This window comes from Lates calcarifer, linkage group LG10 (genome assembly GCF_001640805.2).
Source record: "Lates calcarifer isolate ASB-BC8 linkage group LG10, TLL_Latcal_v3, whole genome shotgun sequence".
Classification (NCBI taxonomy): Eukaryota; Metazoa; Chordata; class Actinopteri; family Centropomidae; genus Lates; species Lates calcarifer.
The window spans coordinates 10881990-10904129 of NC_066842.1; the positions used below are offsets into that span (position 1 = coordinate 10881990).

At 42.7% G+C, this 22140-nt stretch overlaps 1 protein-coding gene across 4 annotated transcripts in view; it reads left to right on the forward strand.

Annotated features, from left to right (window-relative positions):
* Positions 1-22140, forward strand: part of syt7a (synaptotagmin VIIa) — a 74905-nt gene that overhangs the window by 32655 nt on the left and 20110 nt on the right. The window contains exons 3-7 of one of the 4 annotated variants that reach the window (XM_018681958.2): positions 4506-4585; positions 6004-6138; positions 9609-9776; positions 12063-12479; positions 16110-16241. In XM_018681958.2, coding sequence (XP_018537474.1) covers positions 4506-4585; positions 6004-6138; positions 9609-9776; positions 12063-12479; positions 16110-16241 — 932 coding nt within the window. The other 3 variants (XM_051073335.1, XM_018681934.2, XM_018681944.2) reach the window with 3 other exon arrangements.

The window sequence follows — 22140 nt, forward strand, 5'->3', positions numbered from 1 at the left end:
TGGAAGGCAGTGCACTGCCAACTGAGACTGAGAGAGTGGTAGTTTCACTCTGTCTCCTCATGTCTGGATTCTTCAAGAAAACCCTCAGCATCACCCTGGGCAGTCCAGCACCAAGTCTTCTCTGCACTCATCCACAGTGGTGTTTCAAAAGAAAATAAGAATCTACATATGGGGCCTCAGTGGGCCTCCCTCCCCTTTTAATACATCCATTTTCACGCCTGTACAAATTACTGAATCAGCAAGTAAACATGTGCATCTGTAGTGGTTATTAGGATGTTCTGTAAATGTGTGTTCATAAGACATTCATAAGACATTCTTTCACCATAGGGTTTTGTAACATTGTAGAAAATTTCTATCATGTTTTTTATGTCTACATTATACCTTGGGCATAAGACAAAGGTGGAAAGCAGTGTTATTCTGGCCTCAACACTGAGAAATGCCAAGTCTTTCAAATTAAACAGCAAAATGCATCGTCTGTCCATGCCCTCTAGAATAGAAGCATTTTCTAACCTGATGCCACTATTGGCAGGGCGACATCATTCGTCTGTTTCCGCCAAAATCGTTACGATTCACTGTAGGAAAATTAAATCAGTTTTATGATAAAATGTCTCCATGGTTAAATTAATATAGGTTTAGGCACAAAAACGACTATAATTATGGGAAATAGGTAGGTAGTTAAGACCAGGGTGACCAGGCTGACTCGCAGGTGAAAAGGGTCTCAGATGTTTTGTTGACTGTTCTGTACTCCCTGACCTCCTTCTAATGTGGACTTTGTTGCTGTATAATAGCATCACCTGACTCTTCCTTTGCCCCCATCATTATTACTACGGCTGCTAGAGGGATTCATATACATATGGTATGTTATTTGGGGCAATTACTGTAAAATATGTTTGATGCTGTAGGGATTATGGTATTTTTTAACAAAAGTAATTTCTAATAAGTGCAGTAGCATAATAACACTATTAAAACTGAAAACACAGGATTAGAACCTCCCATCTCTCTCAAACTGATCGACTTGTCCTTTCAGAGTATTCAGGGAGTAATGTTACATAAGATCCTTATGTAATATGATCCTGCTGAAGATTTAATTGCATCAGTAATATTTGTAAACACAATAGTAAAATTGATATATACCACTGAGAGGTTCTTGTTTAGGAACCAGCCAACAGTAAAAACTTATTTATAAAGCTAATAATGTCAAAATTGTAGATAAAAACAAACTTAATGCTTGGTTTTTTTTTTTTTTTTTTTAAGGAGCCTGGGTATTTATCTTCACTGTTTCCTTCACCGTAATGCCCCCGCTCATCTGCTGTACTAGACTTAAATAATGTCATTAATAACATGGTGTGATTATTAAAAAGTGTTAGTGGATTGTGTGTGTGTGTCTGTGTGTGTTTTTGTCCAAAAAAAGCTGCAATTTGAGTATGTCCCAGAATTAGTTCATCATATCAGTTGGAGCTATTTTGAACCCGCAGCTCCGAGCCCGGCAGCACTGAATACTGTAATCGTATGAAGCCCTTTGTCATGTAACAAAAAGACAGCTGGTTTAAATTAGACTTAAGTATTTTCAAGGGTATTTGAGTAGAGGATGAAAGGGGGAAATTGCTCACTCTTAAAATGGGGTATTGAGCTGATTTTCTTTATTTTGTCTTGCCTCATGTTCATAGAGCTGGCGAGCTTTGTTATATTCATCACTATGGATTTCTGCAGCCTCCACACCTCCCTTGAAGATAGAAGCAAAGTGTTTGTTATCCACTCTTGTGAATGAGCTAGAGGAAAGGTGTGGAGGAGATGGTTTGAAGCTGTGTTACTGTGTGTGTGTGTGTGTGTGTGTGGTGTGTGTGTGGTGTGGTGTGTGTGGGTGTGTGGAAATGACGATCGTGGGACTCAATGCCCGTTGCAGAGTGTACAAGTCCCTCCTTGTTTTCACATTCAATCCACTTGGGACTTCCTGTCACTCATTGTTTCTCTCAGTTCAGCTTTCACACCTGTCCCTCCCTCCCGTCTCTTTATCTCGCATGCCATCCTGCAATGTCCTTGTTTTTCTCTCCTGCTGCCTGCCTTTTTTTTCCTTTCTTTTTTTTTCCTCCAAATTTGATTTCTATTTTCAGCTCTCACCCCTCTTTCTGTACTGGACTCACACTCATCCTCTGTGTCTTCCCACCTTCCTGAAAATTTTACGATAGCATTGAATGATACATGAGTTCCCTTTGATAGCTTGTCCTCGCCTGATGGAAATTCAGTCGGATTTGCCTCCCCAGAAACTGTCATGCAAGAACACAGAATTCATTGTGATGCTTATTGTGTAATGATTTTTTTTTTGTATGGGGAAGAGTCTTCCTCTTGGGCATGCAGATGTTTTGTAGCTTCAGTGGCGGATTGTGTGCAATATTGCGCTTTCAAAATGGTGTATGGAATCATATGACGCCATTTCATGTATTCGGCCAGCATGTCAAACCAGTGATAACTGTGATAACAGCTATCAGATGCCTAAAGCAGACTATAAAAGATCATGAACGGTCTCGATAATGTGTTGGCTGAGAACATACTAACATGTGGTGGGGTGCTCAGTTTATACACTCAGTGCTTCCATGTCTATGACAGTTCCTAAAGAGACTGTTTATCTAGAAGTCAGTGTGTAAATTGCAAACACGCCTCTTGTATGCAGCTGTTTAACTAGTCGTTCCTGTCTAAATCTATGTTTATTCATTTGTTGACCTTTCTATTTCAGGTTAGTGCTGGTTATACAATAGATGAGTGGCTTTTGTTTCCTTGTGTGTGATGGATATCATTTTTGTTCAGTAGTGTCATTGTGGGCTTTATCATTTTTGCCCAGCAGTGTTATTGTCAACTTTGGCTTTGTAACAGGTCCAACAATATCCACAGTCACAATGCCCAAGGTGTGGACTGTAGTTTTGAAATTACATGTTATCTAGACATCATGGAGTCTACATCAGCCTGAATCTTAGTATATAGGCTGTGGTACAATTTTCCCTTTCCATACGCTCCGGCTATTTATGAGCCTTGCATGCATCATAGATGGATCTGAGTCAGCTCAGTCTCTGTAAGAAGCTCATACATAACGTCTGGCTGAATGCCTCTCTGTATTTTTAGCACTTGGATCTATGGGTTTGTGTTTACATGGGCAGGTTGGAATATGGGTAATTGTATATGCTAGGCATATGCTACGCAGTCTTAAAGAACACAGATTAGACATGGGATCAAAAAGCTTTTTGCAAGCTTTTTCTCTTGGTATCTTCTTCTGACTGCCTGCTGTTCATGGTGCTGACTGTTAAGGTCCAGAGTTTTGGATGGACCTCAAAGTAAGACTAAGACCTCACCATCCTGGTGCCTTCAAGACCCAACCCAGCTGAACAAGACCAATGCTGCCAAAATTTGAGACCGAAACCAAAACTCAACCCAAGACCCAAGGCTATATTTTTGGATAGGCAGCAAAGGTTTTCTCACAAATAAAAATGCTGTCAATAAGAATATGTTATGGCAGACCAACAGCACAAAACACAAGTACCTTCAACTAGCCAGTGAGTCATGACTTTCTAGGTTATTTTTAGTGGTAACTACACTATAGTCTGTCATAATAATAAATTATCTGTAATATCTCAGTCAGGCTTTACCAGGATCAGATTTGTGTTTCTCCAGTATTTGCCAGTACACTAATGAGGTCTGATAAAAACGTGTCATTGCTTCTCACTATAATAAAGAAGGAATGGGGACATTGCCTATTTTGCACATCCTGTCACTGTTGTCCAACCTGAAATCTCCAGTCTGGAGATACATGCCAACAAGCAAGCCCACCACAGGAAATTGCCCTTCAGCCAAAGATTCATTTGTCCAAGCCAAGCCATGGTGGCAAGTCAGTGTGTCTTCCTCCCACTCGTTCTCTGGGCTGGAGAATCCTTGCCTATCCTCGATGTGCATCAGAGCATCACTTTCAGGGAAGCATGCGTGGTATTTGGGAGGTAGGGCGGCTTTAGACTGATCCCCTCCCTGTCCCACTTGTAGCAAAGTGTCAATAGAGATTACCTGCATTGTGACACGTGAAACACCTTTAACTGTAATGAGCTTTTCCAGTAGAATGCGCCCGGCAGACCTCACTTTTCGAAGCCTTTAAATTGCCATTATTTCCATGGTTACAGCAGGTCATGCTCTAGCTATTTGAAATCAGGCTAGTGCAGGACTTTCTAGAGGCTTCTCTCCAGTACCCAGCGGATTACCTTAAAGAGGCAATTGCCATGTAAATTTCAGGGTGGTGCGAATGATAATCATAGTCAGAGATGGCTCTCCACAGCAGATTTGATTTGACTTTGATGAGTGTAATCAGGAGACCATCAGGTAAAGGACTGATGGCACAGTGTTCCTGAGATAATGGGAGAGGCATTTACACTTGAAATTAGTATAGCAAAAAGCAGCTTCAGAGGACAAATTTAAGCTAACCTTTTGTTTCTCTTCTTTCCTTGTCATCCCCTCCCTCCGCTTGGCTCAAGGGGAAGAGGAATAAGCCAGGAGTGGAAACAGCAGACACTCCAGACTCAGCACGTGGGCGAGGGGAGAAGAAAGCCATCAAGTAAGTGCCTGGTAACTGGTTGGGGTAGAATAATCTGGTGATAATGAACTCCTTTTGGTTCAGCTGTGAATCCCTCGATGTACGCTACACAAACAAGGCAGAAAATGAGGCCTGTTGTTTTATCTTGTAGAGCACAATCTCTACAAGAGCATGTTCGGGCAGACATTAAATGAAAGGTTAGTGATTTAATCAGTATAGATTAAATCTGCATTATCTTACCTGTGAAGCTTTTGGGTGGACGGGTCTGCTCCTGCACTTATCTTATGGGTTGTAAGATAGGTCTCCCTTAAGTGCAGGCCTTTAGCAACGCCCCTGCATCACTTAAAGTGGTGCAAGTTTAAGTAAACGGAGTGGGACTGGAGCTCCTTCTTGTGAAATCGCTGGAGTATAAATGTTTCGGAGGATTTCGATCTAACATTTCTTACAGGGCTCAAAGTAAGATTAAGGTATTTTCTGTTCGTGATGAAACAGGACTATAGGTCAGCACCAGAAAATGTCAGCTTTATAATGCTAAGTACAATACTTTATTCTGCAAAATGCCTTTATTAACCTGCTCATCACCACTTCTCTTCTTTAGCCTGCTGTTGTCTGAGCTATTTTTGAATGTCTGTGTTTACCTTTTATTTTCTGTACAGATGGTTTTTAAGCACTAAATATGGGCTATGTGAATGTATTCTGACATAGGTTCTTAATTTTTTGCATTTTCTTTCTCACTGGCTCCAGCGGCATCGGTGTGCTCTGTCGGTCATTTCAGCTTCAAACTCCTCCTTCTCCTCTTCTTCGCGCATTGCCTTTCTCTCCCGCTCTGTCCCTGTGCTACAGCTCTGACCACTGCTGTGTGACTTGTATGACATCAGTGATTCTGCTCACCTTTTCCTCCTCTCTCTTTGACTGTCTGCAGTTTATCTCTCTGCCTTGCGTCTCATGCGTTCATGTGTTCTCTCCGCTCACGCCGAGGATTGGGGGCCAGACTTCTTAATGTTTACTCAAAATGTGTTTCATCAGTGGTGCTGTGCTAGATGAACAGAATGTACTCACATGCTGTATGTATTCATCAGATTATGACTTCCTCTTTTCCTGCTGCCTATCTCTTTTTCTACCTCTCTGTGTGTGTTTGCTACAGCACATTGCTTTATGAAAAGCTTTTGTGAATACCTTCTCCCCCTCAGGCTGCCCCTTTGTTATTTTTAAAATCGAACCACCATGGTGATTTGTCAACTTCAGGTAGAAATAGACATTAATCTGGTCCTGTTTTGTTTCAAACTCCCATTCAGTGCAGTTGTAAGACCAACTCTCTCCCTCAAAACCAAGCCCTCGCATCATCTCCGAAAGGCAGGAGCGGCTGTTGCGAATGGTTGGTTGGTGCCAAGGCTGTCCATAGTTGTGTTGCTCTGACCTGTCTCTCTCTTTGGCCACAGTGATCTAGACAGAGACTTTTGGAATAACAATGACAGCAGCACAGTGCAGCAGAGGTGGAGCTCCTATCCGCCCAAGGAGTTCGTACTAAACATTTCTCCCTATGCCCCATATGGAGATCCTCGCCTCACACTCAAGTGAGTCTTGGTCCAAGGCTGGTAAGAGACTTCCCCCTGAGCAGGGCTGTAACGAGGCAGGGGCAGTGCCGCTCTCCCCCTTTTTCCTTCCCTCTCTTCCCTCTCTCCTCTCCTTTCCACTCCCTTCCCTGCCTTCCTCTCCTCTCCCCTCCTTCACACCATCATCATCTCTAGCTGTGCAGTCACCACCACTAGCCACTCATCGAAATGAACCATGGGATGTAGATGGTATAATGCCTGACAGCTTATTAAGTCCACCTAGTTTAATAATCTCCATTATTTTTCTATTCTTTAGGACAAAATTTTCTCATAGGTAACTGGGGATATTTAGCCAGAGGCCTTTAAAAAAAGCCCATTCCATAAATGTCACAGTGTGACAAAAAATTACACAAACTGCACATTTCCAGACTTATTATTGTTGTATAATGTGATTTCCATCAACAATAGTAATAACGGCAACAATAACAACCCACCCAATGTTAGCACACTGGAGGGCACAAATGGTTACTAATGATTACTCATAATCTGTCTGGGAAATGTGAGTGTAGGAAATGTCATACACGCACATTACAGCATCCCCGCGACAGCCATTCGACTATTACTGCAGCTGACAAAGTAGCACAGCCCTGTAACCCCCCCAGGCTAATTTCTGCCGCTACTCTTCACATCCCGTCACCTTTTAATGAACACAGAAGCGCATTTTCAGATGCCCCCCTACTCCCTACAGCCCTGCCGGTCCCACTAACTCCTGACCTCTAACCTCTCACCTCTCTCCCATGGGGTGTAACCATGGAGACGGACAACCCTCGTATAGCCTTCCTCACCAACAGACATGTGTATACTTTAACCCACCTTCTCTGTAATGTGTGTAACTCCCTGTCCTTTGCTTGTGTGAACTGAAACTTGCTGGTTGTAGTTGTTGTTGTTGTTATTGTGGAGGGTTGACCGTTATACCAGGTTGCAGTGTGGTGCCAGTGTTCACCTGTGGTTTACATCCATTTATGGCTTCTCTCTGATCCCCATCAGCCTAATATCTAATGTGTGCTGCACTAACATTGTAGCACTTCACCTTCGTCCACTGTCTATCATATTGGGAGATAAGGTAACAGTGTTTGTACTTGATGCAATAAGAGTAATTTTTTTTTACTCACTAGGCACTTGAATCCAATAAAGCACTAGCAAGGTCATACCTATCTGCCTCCGGGCACTGAGAGGGCTCAGAGCTTAGACATCCTGCTACCAGGCATCAGTCTGATAAACTGTCTAATAACTGGTCATCTTTAATAGACCCAGCCTTTGAGGGCTGTGTGTTAAATTGCCTGGAGAAAGGAGGCAGCAGTGTGCTTATGAACACAGTGGATATATGGATTACTGTCTGAAAACTCTGCCTGAAGATGATGGCTGCTGATCTCGGGAAACCGGTTTTAGACCTCAGCGCTTGTGTCTTGAGAAGTTCATTTTTTAAAAAACCCTCAAGGTTGTCATTCATTGTCCATAAAGCTGTTTTTCAGCTGGTTCTGTCTCTACAAGGTTTTCTCCTGTGCTGCAGTAAAAAAAAAAAAAAGATCAACTTTTCACTGCAGTAATGGTAAAATGAGTTGTTTTATCAGTAGTGTGTCAGCTGGTAAAAACACTGGCTTTCAATTAAAATAAGAACACATTATAAAGATATTTTTTAAGCGAGAGAGACTGGGGACGACCTCCTGACTCTAACCAATAATATGTCGCTAAAGCCAACAGACAGCTAGAAAATCATTTCCTGTTTGAGATTCTCTCGAGATCAGCAGCTTTCAATCACACTGGGCCTCATTTATCAAACAGGTTACCTACCCTGCACAATCAATCTCCACGTTTAGAGGTTTATTGGATTTGAGTTTCAATATAATCATTTCTCAATATTGAACTTAACGTAATATATATTTAACGTCAGCAGCAGCCACGACACAATCTTGGAAAAAAAATGGTTGCAGTGTATTGACATAAACATTTTTCAAATTTAGGCATTGAGTTTGGTGAATTATATTTACAGTATATTATACTCTATTTGATCAATCTGATAGCTCTGAGATGAAAACTGTCAAAGATTATGTGGCTGTATTTCTTCACTAAATCACCTCTGCTCCCAGTGAAGTTCAGTCAGAAACAGGATTGATCTCTGAACGCTGTATATTCCTGTAAATACTCTTGGTGATTCACAGCCCCATTATTTATGAGTTTCCACTTTTAATAACGAGTAAAGGCTTTCACCTTGTGCTCAATAAATGAGGCCCGTGTCTCCTGTGTTGACCGTTGCTCCAGCAGTGTCATCCATGCTGTTGTTGTGATTGATGACTTATCCACGTGCACTGTCAGGTCAATTGGTCAGAATTAAATGTGAAAGGTGACCTTCAAAGGGGACATGATGCAAGTGTAGGAACCCCCACCCCCCACCCCAATCCCACACAACCAGACTTTGGTGTCTTCTGTGTCTGGAGCAGGAGCACCATGCATATTAATGAAATGTAGTCATGTCACCAGAGGGCACTACTGTGCTTTATTTTTGATCATCACTGCTTTCAGAGCAGACATGACATTTTAAACCCCAAACCAATTTTGAGAGGAAATCTGAGTCGACAACGTCTCTTAAGTATGAACACTGGTTAAATTCTGCACCTTATATCTTTTTTTTGGAAGTTGACATGATTAGATTGCCTTCATGATCTTTTCTTCTGTGTGGTGCAGGTATTTCACAGCTTCCTGTTTGTTATTATTGATGCTAAGTGGTGATCAAATGACAAGTAGATCTTTAAAAATGAAATATCACAGATTAATGTCTTAAAATAGAGTGTAAATCAATGTTTTACAGGAACAGATGCTCTTGTATTTAACCGAATGTCACTTTGGATGACTTCCCAAATGAGTCGATTATTTGCTTATGAAGCACTTCAGTGCAAGTCCCATTGCTCTAAGTTGCTACTATTGAATTGCCTTGTATAGCAGTACATCTCAGGCCCCAAATGCCTAAATGAATGAGAGAATGAGAACTAAATGACCAGTGTCCACACACTGTTGCTGCTAGTGAATGCTGGCAGCTGTAGTATTGGTCCTCCAGGCCCAAAGGAGTCACTTCTTGCTGGTTTTCCACCCTCCACAGGCTCCCTGTATATTCTTCTCCTCCTCCTCCTCTTTCTCTTCCTCCCTGCTCTCCACTCCCCCATCCCTCTCTTTCCCCACACTGGACTCCAGACCTTTTCATCCACCTGCCTCTCTCTTGGCCTGGAAAACTAGACCTGCCCCCCTCACACACACTACTGATCTGTCTCACCTCCTTAGCCATGTGGTTGCTCAATCTATTTTCCTATGTGTGTGTGTGTGTTTGTGTCTCTCTTTCTCACACTCTTTGGTCTTTTTCTCCTCTGCCTGTCATTATTCTCCCTCTTCTATACCCTCTGTCTGCCGTGGGACCTTGGCACCCTGTCTGTCTCTCTTAGTGGGGCAGTGTCAGGGGGTCAGAAGGGGGCAGCAACTGGGCATGGGGATGATGGGGGGGGTCCTTATCGCAGTGACAGCGTGAAGAGCATGGTGACAGAGGGAGTGAAGGCCGGGAGGTGGCAGACCGTCCAAGGCCACATGCAGTCCGGAGGATTGAGACCCAGCAAGTGAGTTCAGAACAAGGCTTAAATAATGAACATTTCAGGCTCTATGCAGTAGGATAAACACTACATATTACTATGCAAATGTTATTCATACAATGTTTTACCTCTGCAGCAGCTATAATAAGATGAATGAATCAGTTCTGAGGAGAAACAGGGAGAGTCAGGTCAAGTTCAGCAGGGGAGCAAAGTGCAGCTCAGGTGTCAAGGTGAGCGTGTGGGCACAGATCAAGGTGTGAGCACTGGGGAAATGTGAACTCTCGTCATCATTTGAGGATAACAATAGTTACTGGAGCTGTACCACACTGACTCAAACCTTCAGCTGAGACATGCGGCCCAGCTGCATAGTATAGCCTGTTGTATGAATCAGCAGGAGAATGTGATTTATTTCTGTGAGGAACTGTACCGCCTGCAAGGTGTACTTTCGACAATGCAACACAGAAATAGTCTCATTTTCACACACTGACTGAAATAATGCGTCACACACTGCCATCCCGCCTTTCAATTAAAATTTAGGCTGAAATGTGAGCTACATGTTGGTCACTTACTGCATGTATCCCACAGCCCATGACGTATGACATGATTTAGAGTCTATATTCAGCGTGTTGTAAATGAGGCAGTTAATTTTCAGTTCTTCGTGATTTTTTGCACCTTCCTTTGGCACCTCGTGCCTGTGATTTCTTCTTCCACAACACATTTACGCTCATCACTACCTCACTCCTCATTCCCTCCTTCTCTCCTCTTCTCATCTTTCTTTTTGCCCCCTGTCTATAATTGGATTCTATTTTCAGGCTGCTATAAGTGTCTGTGTCTCTTGTGTTTGTGTCTCGCACCCCATTTTCTGTCTCTCCTCCATCGTCACCCTCTGTTCTTATCGTTACCATCGCTCCCTCCATCTTTCTGTCGCTGTGTCAAGCCACTTCTCCTCTTTTCCTTCCCCTCTGTTTTCGCCCACAAACGGTTTCATTTCTGCAAAACCTTCCATTACCCTTTTTATCCTTTCATTTGTGACTGTTAAATATGATGGATAGCGTGCTAAAAGCCTTATGCAAAATTGTGTTAGGTGAAGTAATGCAAAGCAGTGTAAACTGCACCTAACTGATGTGAACAGTTCTCTCATGACCTAATTCTGGTAGTCTGGGTTACACAGCGATCTGAGAGAGAGGAGGATATATTTAGGGAGTAGAAAAGATATAAAAAAGGTGATACAGAATACTGTAGAGCCTGCAAAACACAGAAATAATGTATGTGTAGGTATGTGAAATGGCATGTCACACACCTTCATGTTGACGTGACTATTGAAACATTTTTCAAAAAGGCAATGAGCCAATTAAACAGCATTTATAAAGGGGAGGAGTGGAAAATGAGAGGGTGACAGAGGGAGGGAGTCATACTGTAGGACTTGGTTGGCTGTTGGGATGTCTCTAGAGGTGCAGCATGTATTTAAAAGACGAAAAAGACTTAGAGAGAAAGGAGGAGAGGCTATCAGAGATGGGAAAAAGTTGACTGACGAGTAGAGGAAATGGGGATCTCTCATCAGACCAAAAAACCCTCACCAGGAAGGCCTGGAAGCTGCAAAGCCTCGACCCACACGCCTCAACGCGGTCACGTGGCACTTAACCGCTCCACGCCCGTAAGGACAGTGCACATCCGACCACTGCCCGCGCGAAACACACCCCCACGCAAACAGCACACTCAGGCCGCGCAGACACGCAAGGTCCACACACATCTGACGCAGACACGCAGGGCGAGCTCACAGTCTCAGCCCCATGAGCAGTACACAGCACACAGCGATCACTCAGGCTGCACCTTCTACTGCTATTTCTGCTACTGCTGTTACTGCTGCTGCCTCACATTGCTCTCTTTCTCTCTCCTCCTCCTCCTGTTTCCACTTCCCAACGCTCCTCCCTCTGCCTCCTTCTCTACTTTGTCCTCTAATACCACCCTTCCTCCTTCCTCCTCCTCCCCTCCGCGATCATCAACTCCCTGTTTGGATGAACTTTCCTGTATGTATCCTGACGTCAATCTGACTTCTTCTGCTGTGTCTCCCTACTGCCCTGTGCCACCTTGTCTCATCTCTGATGATTCTTTCACTCTCCTCTACGTCTCATCTCCTGACCTCACCACTTCTGACCAACTCACCTCCTCTTGCCACGGCTCCTCTCCTACATCCTCTTCCTCCTCTTCCTCTTCCGTGACCTCTGACTCCTTCCTCCCTCCTCATCACCCTGTCCTCTGCCGGCCGTGGCCTTCTTCGCGCTCCCTTTCCTCCCTGCTCCTTTGCCCTCCCAGCTTTGGGGATCCAGTCTTATCCTATGCATCCACTTTGGAGCACATCCCCTCTGGGCCGGCCCGGCCTCGGACGCTGCTGCGCCAGCAGAGTCTCCAGCAACCTCTTATCCATCCACCAGGCCCCGGTCTCAGCCATCCTCCCACCACATCCCAGAGCTTGGGACAATTACACACTGCACCTGGACAGCCTGGGGGAGGCGGGGGTGCTGGGAGAGGAGAGGGAGGTGGCAGCAGTGGTGAGGGTGGGGGTGCAGGTACACGAAGTGGTCCCCGGGGTGCACGGGGCAGCCCAGCGGGAGCAGGTGCCTCACGCTATAGGGGAGGCGGAGCAGGAGGGCGCACACGTGCCAATCCCGGCAGCTGGGATTACATGATGGACCAGATCCGGAATCGTGGCCTGGACGTGAAATCCTTCCTGTGAGTCTCTACAACTGTTCATTCATGTCTTTATGGAGTCTTTGTAGTGTCACCTGCTTAGGCCCGTGCCTCTATCTGTGTCTCATAGAATATGCTATTCTATAAGTTATTTTATATATTTGTTTAACATGTCTCTAATGTGAAATCTGTAATGCTTTACAGTGTCTTAGAGTCTAATAGTTTATAATGAATCTGTGTTCATGTAGTTAACTAATCTGATTTTATCTTTATCTTTGTCAAATATTGCCTCTTCTTTTGGGTGTTTTCTTCCAACATTTATCTGATATCCAGGGAAGGATATTACTTAAGTCAATCCAAATATGTACTGTGCGCTTATGTGCATACATGTATAAATGTGTAGATGTGTGTTGCTGTGGTTCACAGTTGACTGTGTGTTTGGAGTATGTGCAGGACTTGTTTTTGCACTAAAGTTAGTCAGTGCTTTTACTTTATCTTCTAGTAAAGCCTACTGTCTTATAGCTTATCATGCTAATTCAGGGTAATGAAATTGAACACAGAGGAGGAGGACAGAGGTTGACTTATTTGAAAAATCCATTATAAATGTTAATAAGGGTGGAGTTATAAATGTAAATAAGCTGTTATCTTATAGCTCTAAGCTCTGTTGTTACGTAGGAGATGGATCAACATTTCATTTTATCAAGACGTTGTAGATCACATGCTGATATTAACAATTATAGATTATGTTTATTAGACAGGGGAGTACATATGGTTACTTAATGTGTTTGATCCTTTCAAATCTCAACTAAAACAGAGTTTGTTTAATGAATTGATACATCGTGAGCAATGATAGCTTTCAAGATTTGCTCATATGAATGCACAATGCTGCAACAGTAATGAGTGGAAATGAATTGCAAAGCCTCTTATTGGGCAATCTGTCACAAAATGCATTTTTCCTAATTTTAGAGTGAATGACATCATGTCCGTGAAAAAATGGCAAGGAAGTTGCGACATATTGCGGGGCTATTTCTATCCCATTCTGTGATAAATTGTTCAATGTTTACGCTGCATGCTCTGCTAAACAGTAACATCTGTTTGGATGGCATTCAGCCTGTCTGCTGCAATTGTCTTTACAGGACAGAGCTAGTGGTGCTAGTTCATAATATTCATGAGACAGTGTCATGAAAAGTCACAATATATTTTATATTCACACCATCCCATTCAATTACATGATGTTGTTTCTGAGCCATCCTTTGGAATGACTGTTAAATATCCTGCTTAGGATACACACCAGTAGACCTAATCCATATTTCATGAGCATTTGCAACCAAAATGACACCTCCTTCTCAGGTATCACTGTAACTTTTATGCTAATAGTAAATCTGCTGACATGTGTGTCAGCATGTGTACATCACACAGGCCACACCTCACTGTGCATCAGTCTAAGAACGAGGGTTAAGCAGCTGTGTGTAGATTTGTGTTAACCCTGAAGCATTGATCTTATGTCACCAACACCATTACTCCTGCAACATATTGTTGCTACAGACCAAAAGAGGAGGGAAGGGGGTGATGAGGGAGAGAGGGGTGTTGGAGAAGGGATGACGAAGGACACTGCCAAGGTACAAAATGTGTTTAATGCCCCTTTGCACTGAATCCATTTTATAGTAGCTCATCTCTTTTAGTACGTCACAGCTGAACTAGAGCCACCGGCTAACTGAGCATTAGCAATGTAGCACATGCGAGCACCAAGGTCATGGAGAATATCGCCCATAATAGTCAACTCTAGCACCCATCATTATAAATGTGAGATTGAGGTCATTGTTGTTGTATCTCCTTCTCTGTAACAGCAACGCCTCATATGATTTATGACAGAGTGGCCCAGTAATAGATGTGACCCATTGTTCAAGCCAGTTAATTTCAATCTTGGCCAGATTCCCTATCTGGGTGAATCACTGCTCAATGAATGTGTTGATGTCATTGACACAGATATCTAGCTGTTGGAGCCGTTTGACCAAATGGATCTCTTAGGAGATTGGTCTTCATGCTTTTTGGCTTAAAATCAATAATTTTTCTTAGTGTCATTAATGTCTGATCCCACTCTCGCTTGTGCTTCCTTAATGTTCGGCACATTGATTGAAGTGTTTTACCAATATTCTTGAGTGTAAATGGCCATTTTTAATAGGTGATGGTAGAGGAGAGATCCAATAACCCTTATAGTTACAGTATCAATACAAGCAACATACCGTTTTAATGAAAAGACCAGTGATTCTCAACCAGGGGTATAGGTACTTCAGAGGGTACTTCTGCAGTTACCAGGACGTACGTGGAAAATTGTGGAGTAGCTCAATTAATCAATGCAAAGTTTCCGCTTATTTAACAATAAAAGTTGGAATAATAGTAAGCTACGAGTAATAGATAAATGGTAAATTGTTAGCTGGAATTAAACTATAAATGGTTAAAATGGATAACATAGACTTCAAATGTACACATTGATGCGTGATGTCAATGAACTTGATTTTATCTGAAATAGGGTTGTGAGCGTAGCAGCCATAAAAAGATTGGAAACCACTAGTATAGATGTACGACAGGGATATTATTAAACAGGCTTTATGGTGCTGCAAGAAAAGCTTTTGACGGCGTGTAAGGAAGATGAAATTGTGAAGTTAAGGGTGATAGCTTTCCACAGCCTGGCAGCACCACGTTTTCTTAGCCGAGATATTGTAACGCAGTCGGAGGCTTAAGCTATAGAACCGTGGGTGTGGGTGACAGGAAGGAGGGAAGGTGGCAGCGATGAGGAGACAGAGAATTAAGAGAAGAGGATAGGGATGAGTTGGTGGGGTGGGTGGTGAGGCGGATTTGGAGAGCAACTCTAGCAGAATAGAGAGGATGAAATGAGAAGAGTGCAACATGGAGAGTGAGAGGAGCAGTGACCCAGAAAACAGTGACATACACCGAGCACCTCAAGATACTGTGTCACTCAAATAGAAACAATTAGTCCAGATCTTCTTAATGAGGCTTAATTAAATCTTAACTCTGGAGAAAGACGACAGGCATGTTCGATGGGAAAGGTGAGACTGGAGGGAGAGCAGAAGGCAGGTTAAATAACTAGATAAATTACTGTGTGTGTGTGGGTGGTGTGTGTGTGTGTGTGCATAGGGGCTCGTACATACCTTTTACATTTGTGATGTGCAAGCTGCTGAATATCACATCCATTAACAGTCATTAACTAATCACCGAACAGTTCCCCTAATTATTTGTTGTCTGTATGATGAGAACACAGCCTGCACCTGTTGTCAGCACCGCTTACTTTAAACCATTACCTTATTATTAATTTGGCCTTTCAGTTTAAGGTTTCTTCTTAATATCCTTCCCTGGACAAAGTGCTCGGGTGTTATGTGGTTTTTTCCTTTATGGTGATTTTCTCTGTTTCTGCTTCCTCTGTTTACTCTCGTACGGTCTCTTATTGTCCCGCCGCCTCTGCTTTCGGTCCTCATTTTCACCTGAAATGACCTCTCTTTTCTTCTCTCTCCCTGCACCACATCTTCTTTATGTTCGATTTCCCTATCCTTTGCATCTGTTTCCCTTTTCTCGCCCCCCTCTCTCTCTCTCTCTCTCTCGCTGTCTCTGTGTCTATCTCTGTCTCTTATCGGATTTTTCTTTATGGGGAGCCAGTGAAGGGAAGCTGGTGGTCCTGGCTTTGGCCATTGGTGTGGCCGAGCAAGATGACTTTGCCAATATCCCTGACCTGCAAGAAACAGCGCAGGCAGCACCACCAACCAATCAGGAGCCCCCTCCTGAGAAGAGGTACCAGATAACGTATGAGAGTGCTCGTTGTGCGTATGAGAGAGAATGGGGCGCAAGTGAAAGGATGTGAGAGATATGATATCGAAGAAAAACAAGAGATGATTTCAGAATCTAGGTAGAGGAGAGTAGTTTTGTTTTGTGCTGTTTTTGGTGACTCACTGCACTTAAGTGCATTGTGCTTCAGACCTGCACCTGAAATAGCACCACAGCTCGACACTCTGTTACAGAAATAAAAATGAGAGCTGACTATGAAACCAAATGTGGGAAAAATGCCTGTAATGCTGAGATGAGTAAAGAGATAAAACAATTTGGATGTTAGCTGTAAAGCAGTAATGAGCTCATAAATCACAGCAGTGAGATGCTCACTGGTACTCCAAACCTCTTTTCTGCTTTTACCAGTAGAAATTTCAGCCAATCAAATAAAGCAGTGTTTTCTCGTGCCAGTGGTCTTTTTTTTTTCTGGACCACGATAATATATAATGATAATTATCTCCCCCATCACAATGACATTCTCCTCCACCATTTTCATCTCTATTTGTTTGTCTTTTCACCACTGCCTTACAGAGACCTCCCATTGGTAATTGTCGTATTTCCTTTGTATTTTCATGCTTTTATTATCCCAGTCATTTCTACTCCTATGTTCTTTTTTCCCCTCCTGCTCATTAGCTTCCTTCAATCACCCTCTGCTGCTCTGAGAGTCCCGTCTCTGTAGCTCCACCGAGGGCCCAGAGAGCCTCCTCATTATTCCACAACATGTTAGTCACTTACATAAACATGCTGCTAAAAATAAACCTTTTTCTTGCCAGCCACCTTACACACTGTCTCCCTATCTCCAAAAAATAATAGGTTTCACATTCTGTTCAGGAATTGGACCAATTTTTTTGTGGAACAGTTTAAGACTAACAAATGAGTGCAGCGTTGTGCTGTGTGAGACAAACGGCTCAGACCGCACCGCGCTTGTGTGTTGTTCCTTTCCAGCCGTGGATGGTGGTTTTGATTATTTGCGCCAGTGCGTAACACCGCAGAGCAACAGTGAAATCCTTTGTTTGGTCCAGCCCTAGGCAGATGCGACACACTGGATTTTCCTCTACGGTCCAATTAGGCCGTTTTAACCTCACTTTGATTCTGTGACAAATTGGAGACAATTTGGAGATACATAATGTGACACACACCTTAAAACAAAGTGGCAGAGGAGGGTGAACAAATTCTGATTTACTTGTCGCGCCAATTATTCCTCATTCACAAGTGTTTCATCAATTTGACACATGATTTGAAACTAGGGCTGTATTACAATACAGATGGTAACTGTTTTCTTATCTAGACTGCACAGCTGCAGTATGAAGCTGCACATGTGGGCTGGAGACATTTATAGGGTCTCCTGTGTCTCCAGGATGACAGCAGTTGTTGTCCCTGAACTAGTTAGCACCTTTATTTATCATAAAAAGTTTGCCTTTAGAGTTAAGCTATGTCAACAACTAGTGAAAAATATTTGTCTCTTAGTTCGTCTGCCTTGTTTTAGTCTCTTGCCCCCAAGCATCCTGTGGCCTTTTTCCAGAGACAACACGGTGTAGCACAGGAGTTACAAACAAGCATAAAAGTATTTTTTTGAGTAAGAATGTCGCCTTTGTGAATATCAAAACTATCTCCATTGTTCAGGATTAGTGCTAAACCTGTCGATCCACAGAGGAGCACAATTTTCTGTGTAATTTGCTGCGCACATTACATCTGGCTTTTCCAGCATTTGTGTTCACCTGGAAACCTCCTTAAATGGGTTGTGAAATCCACTAATAGATGAAAAACAGCAAGAAGAAACCACAGGCTGCTCGGCCCAGCACTTGGCTAGCAGGACTCACCTCGATTAATGGTGATTGAGTGCATTCTGGGCATTTTCCAGATTAACCTGGGGTTCATTTAATTTCTTTCAGTCAAAACCAAATGACTGGCAGATTACAGTCTGTGAACAATATAGAGGTAGGGAGTAAAAAAGAATGATTTGACTCTAATGAAAGCTTTGAATGTCTCTGCCCTTTAGTGAGCCCCTGTCTATCCCTCTCCTGAGCTGTAAACTAATTCCACTTGAGCCACTTATTGTTTTGTTTGTTTCATGATAAATTACAAATTCAAATCTTTAATGAATGATTTAGCTACGCTTTAATTGGATGCTAAATTTAGAGGCTCAAATAAACATTAGAAGTCCACAGTGTATTAGAAATGCAAGGTGTAAGCTTGCTGGGAGTATATCATTCCCTGTGGTGTTAGTGCTGACTTCACAGATGTCTGACCATGATTTAATCAATCACGCTCTTGGCATATTGCTCATTCTGAACGGGGGCTCTCGAGCCTGCATCAAACCGGAGACAAAGCCTCTCTTTCATTCGCCTCTCGCTCTCTCCACACCTCTCTGTGTAAGCCATATCATTGCAGTCTGTGCATTTACATCAAACATGTCCTTCAGGTGCCCATCACTCATCCTCATACCTGTATCATTCATGTCACACCCCTTGAATTTATTAAACTAAAGTGATTTGTTTGAACAACATGTCACCAGCAAATTATTTCAGACGAACACAAAGCCCCTGAAGTTAATGTGAATAGTTCATGTGACGTTACCATCATCAGCACTAACATCAAAGTGAAATCTCTCCACTTCCAATGAATAGCAAAGAGCTGCTCTCTGCACAAGTGATATGTGGTGCCCTAGATTAATAAAGCCAGCCAGGGAAGTACTTTTACTCAAGTTCTATAGGTTGCACTGTTTACTCCAATGCATGTGTATAACAGCTATAGTTAATAGTTACTGTACATATGCAGATTTTATGCAATTAAATAGAATTTAATAGTAGTTAGTAGTTAATAGTAGTAAATAGTAATTAAATAGTAGATTAACTTAAAAAATAATATATAGTTAAAATGAAACCAATGGTTTTCAGCCTTTCTTTCTTTTAAAATAATAATAGTGTCTAGTTAAGGCCCCTTGTTGCCTTTTAGAAGTAAATAATCTAATAATTTTTTAAACATTTAATAATGTGTCACAACAGTAGACATTTACGACAGAATGAGTATTTTTACTTAAATACTTTAAGTACATTTACTTAAAGTGCTGTACTTCTGTGCTTTAGCGTATGTAGGATATTGAATGCAGAAGTTTTACTTGTAATGGAGTATTTTCCATCATTGTATTAATATTTTTACATGAGTAAAAGAGCGCTTTTTACACTTCTCGAAACAGCAATGCAAAACAGCATGTGGCTGCAAATAAGAACATTTACCCTACAGCAGTGTGTTTATGCTTCATTGTTGCTTGGCCATAGTTGAAGGCAAGCCAAACAAACACACCCTTATCCCCACTGGCCATGAGAAGGTGTGATGGTGCGTGATATTCTTTACGGTCCTTCACTGGCCTTGTGTATGCATGATCGCTGGATGAAAGCGCCCTACGTGGCCATTTGTTTAGGAAGTGAGCAGCAGGAGATGACTGACAGTTCGAACTGCGCCAGAGTTGGTGGTAGTGATAGAGACTTTCAAGCCAAGGTTACACACTTGCAGGAGAGAGAGAGAGGGAGGGAGGAAAGGTTGCACGATAAAATAGCAGAGGAGCTCAACTGGATTACAAAATTGTGTGTTGCTTTGATTCTGGGGCCACACATGCTGAGATGTTTATATCCTAGCCATCCATAGGTTGTGGATCTTAGAAAGCTTAATTAGGATGTTAGAGTGGCTCATTAATGCCTCATTGGTCCTCACTCGTACAATTCTGTTGCAACTGAGTGAACCTATACTGTAGGTTCCAGTGTTGCTATAAAGAGAAGCCACAATCCCCAAGAGCTTTGAATCTAGATCTCTCTTTGAGCATCAAGCCAGCAGTCCAATGAGGATGGAGGTTGAGGACCGGGGAGGCGGGATATGTCCTTGTGCCACATTAACATTCATCCACTTGCCTGTGGTCTTTCAATTATTCATCCATGCATGTTACATCATTTTGTGTGAGCCAGTGGAGTTGTTTCTTGTTTCTGAATACGTCTTGCAGACATTAATAGATATAGATGTATATTTCTCTGCCTCAAAGGCGTGATGCATTCTGGGATTATTCTGAGTGTCTGTTAATTGCCAAGTAGGCTATATAATATCTCTTCATAATTTATGAGCTTATTACATTGCTTAAGTTGACATGAGAGGCCAAGACAAACACAGCGGATAGTGGTTTTGACCTTTTACGTAAATCAATATAAATCTGTGTTTATTTAACATCATGATGTGCATCTTGTGCTCTAACCGCATAAGTCTGAGGAGGAGGAGTTTATTCTTTATGTGATGGAGGATGGTGTGTTTAGACCATGGTACTGTTAGGTCACTCTGAGGTCACATATATGTACAGAGTGCAGTTTAACAATTTAAAGAGGGCATTTTTTTGGCCTTGTTTTCTTAAATAATAGAGAAAAAACTGCTGTTACAATGCTTCCAGATGATATAATCTGTATGCATGTTTGGACATAAACATGTAAATTGATTATGCTATGCTCTGCTAGTCTGACACAGTGCTCCTCCTGTTACAGGGGCTTTGCAGGCCCGACTAATCAGCACAGTCTTCAGGGGCTCTGGTTAAGACTGCCCCCGAGGCTTTGGCTCCCCATGGCCACCATGCTCATCCTCACATCACAGGGGGAATGTTGAGATGCATTCACTTACATGCTAAAAAGAGGGGGTGGGGGGTTGGGGGGGAATAAATAGCACTAAGGCAGAAGAAAAGGAGCCACAAAGCGAAGAGGAGGAGGAGCGGTGTGCATTCATATATCCATCTATCCATATGTCAGGGGAGGATGAGAGAAATTTCAGAGTGCAAATCCATCTTCCTTCCATGAGAGTAGTGGGAGGGAGGACTTATTGTACTCTGCACATCCATGCGTTATGCGGGCCTGAAGGCAGCACTCTAGCCAGCAGGTACATGATGCTACCCGTGCTCGTCTCATACATCCAGATAGATGGATGGTGGTTGGGGAGACAAGCTATTAGGAGCATTAACCTGGGACTCCTGTGTCTTGCCTCAGAACAGGTGGCACATCTGCAGCAGCCTCCACCTCAGAGCCAATCTTTGAATTTAATCAGGATTCAAAACATTTGGTAGACTCGTGTTTGGAGTTTTAATGGACTTTAAAAATGTTTTGATGATTTCACGTCGCTGAAATTCCCTGAAATTATAGGTTAGTTGTTTTAGTTGAGCTCGGAGGCCCGGCTGCTAAATTGCAGAGAGTATTGGGAGGCCATAAAGAGATGTTGGGCTCTGAACTGCTAGATAGGGCAGACATTAATGTCTTTGGATTCAAAAGTAGTCATGTTTGCCATTCACAGTATCTCTTAGTATTTTACTGGGCCTAGTTGACAGGGCAGTCCCCAACCACCTGAGTTTAAAGAAGTAGTGCTTTAAAAGACATCTAAAATTCGGCTTCTAATGAAAATAAAATAGACATAACAAATTCTTATAAAGACAAACATTTGGCACTGACCGAATTGTCTTGTGGTTTTCTATTTCCATTTGGAGTTCAGTGAAAGAAGCAGCTACACAGAAGGCAGTATTTAGCACCTCCCTTGTTGCTTCTTCCTGAAATGGGATTTCAGTAAACGATGCTATTTTAGACTCATTTCCAGAACCAGAATGCAGGAAGTAATTAGTTAACAGTGAAAGCATCCATATTTATATGCCGCAGCAGAGTTTTTGGTCGTAGCCTGAGACGTGAAGCAGCAGGGATGACTGGCTGACTCCAGTGTGAACGTACATGTGTTTCATGTGGATGATGAAGTTATGTAAGCAGCGCCGTGCTTCACTGCTGTGGTTCTCACTGTGTATGATCCTCTGAAGTGTGCTGTGGCCCCTGACGAATGATAGATCTAGTGGGTGGCTATG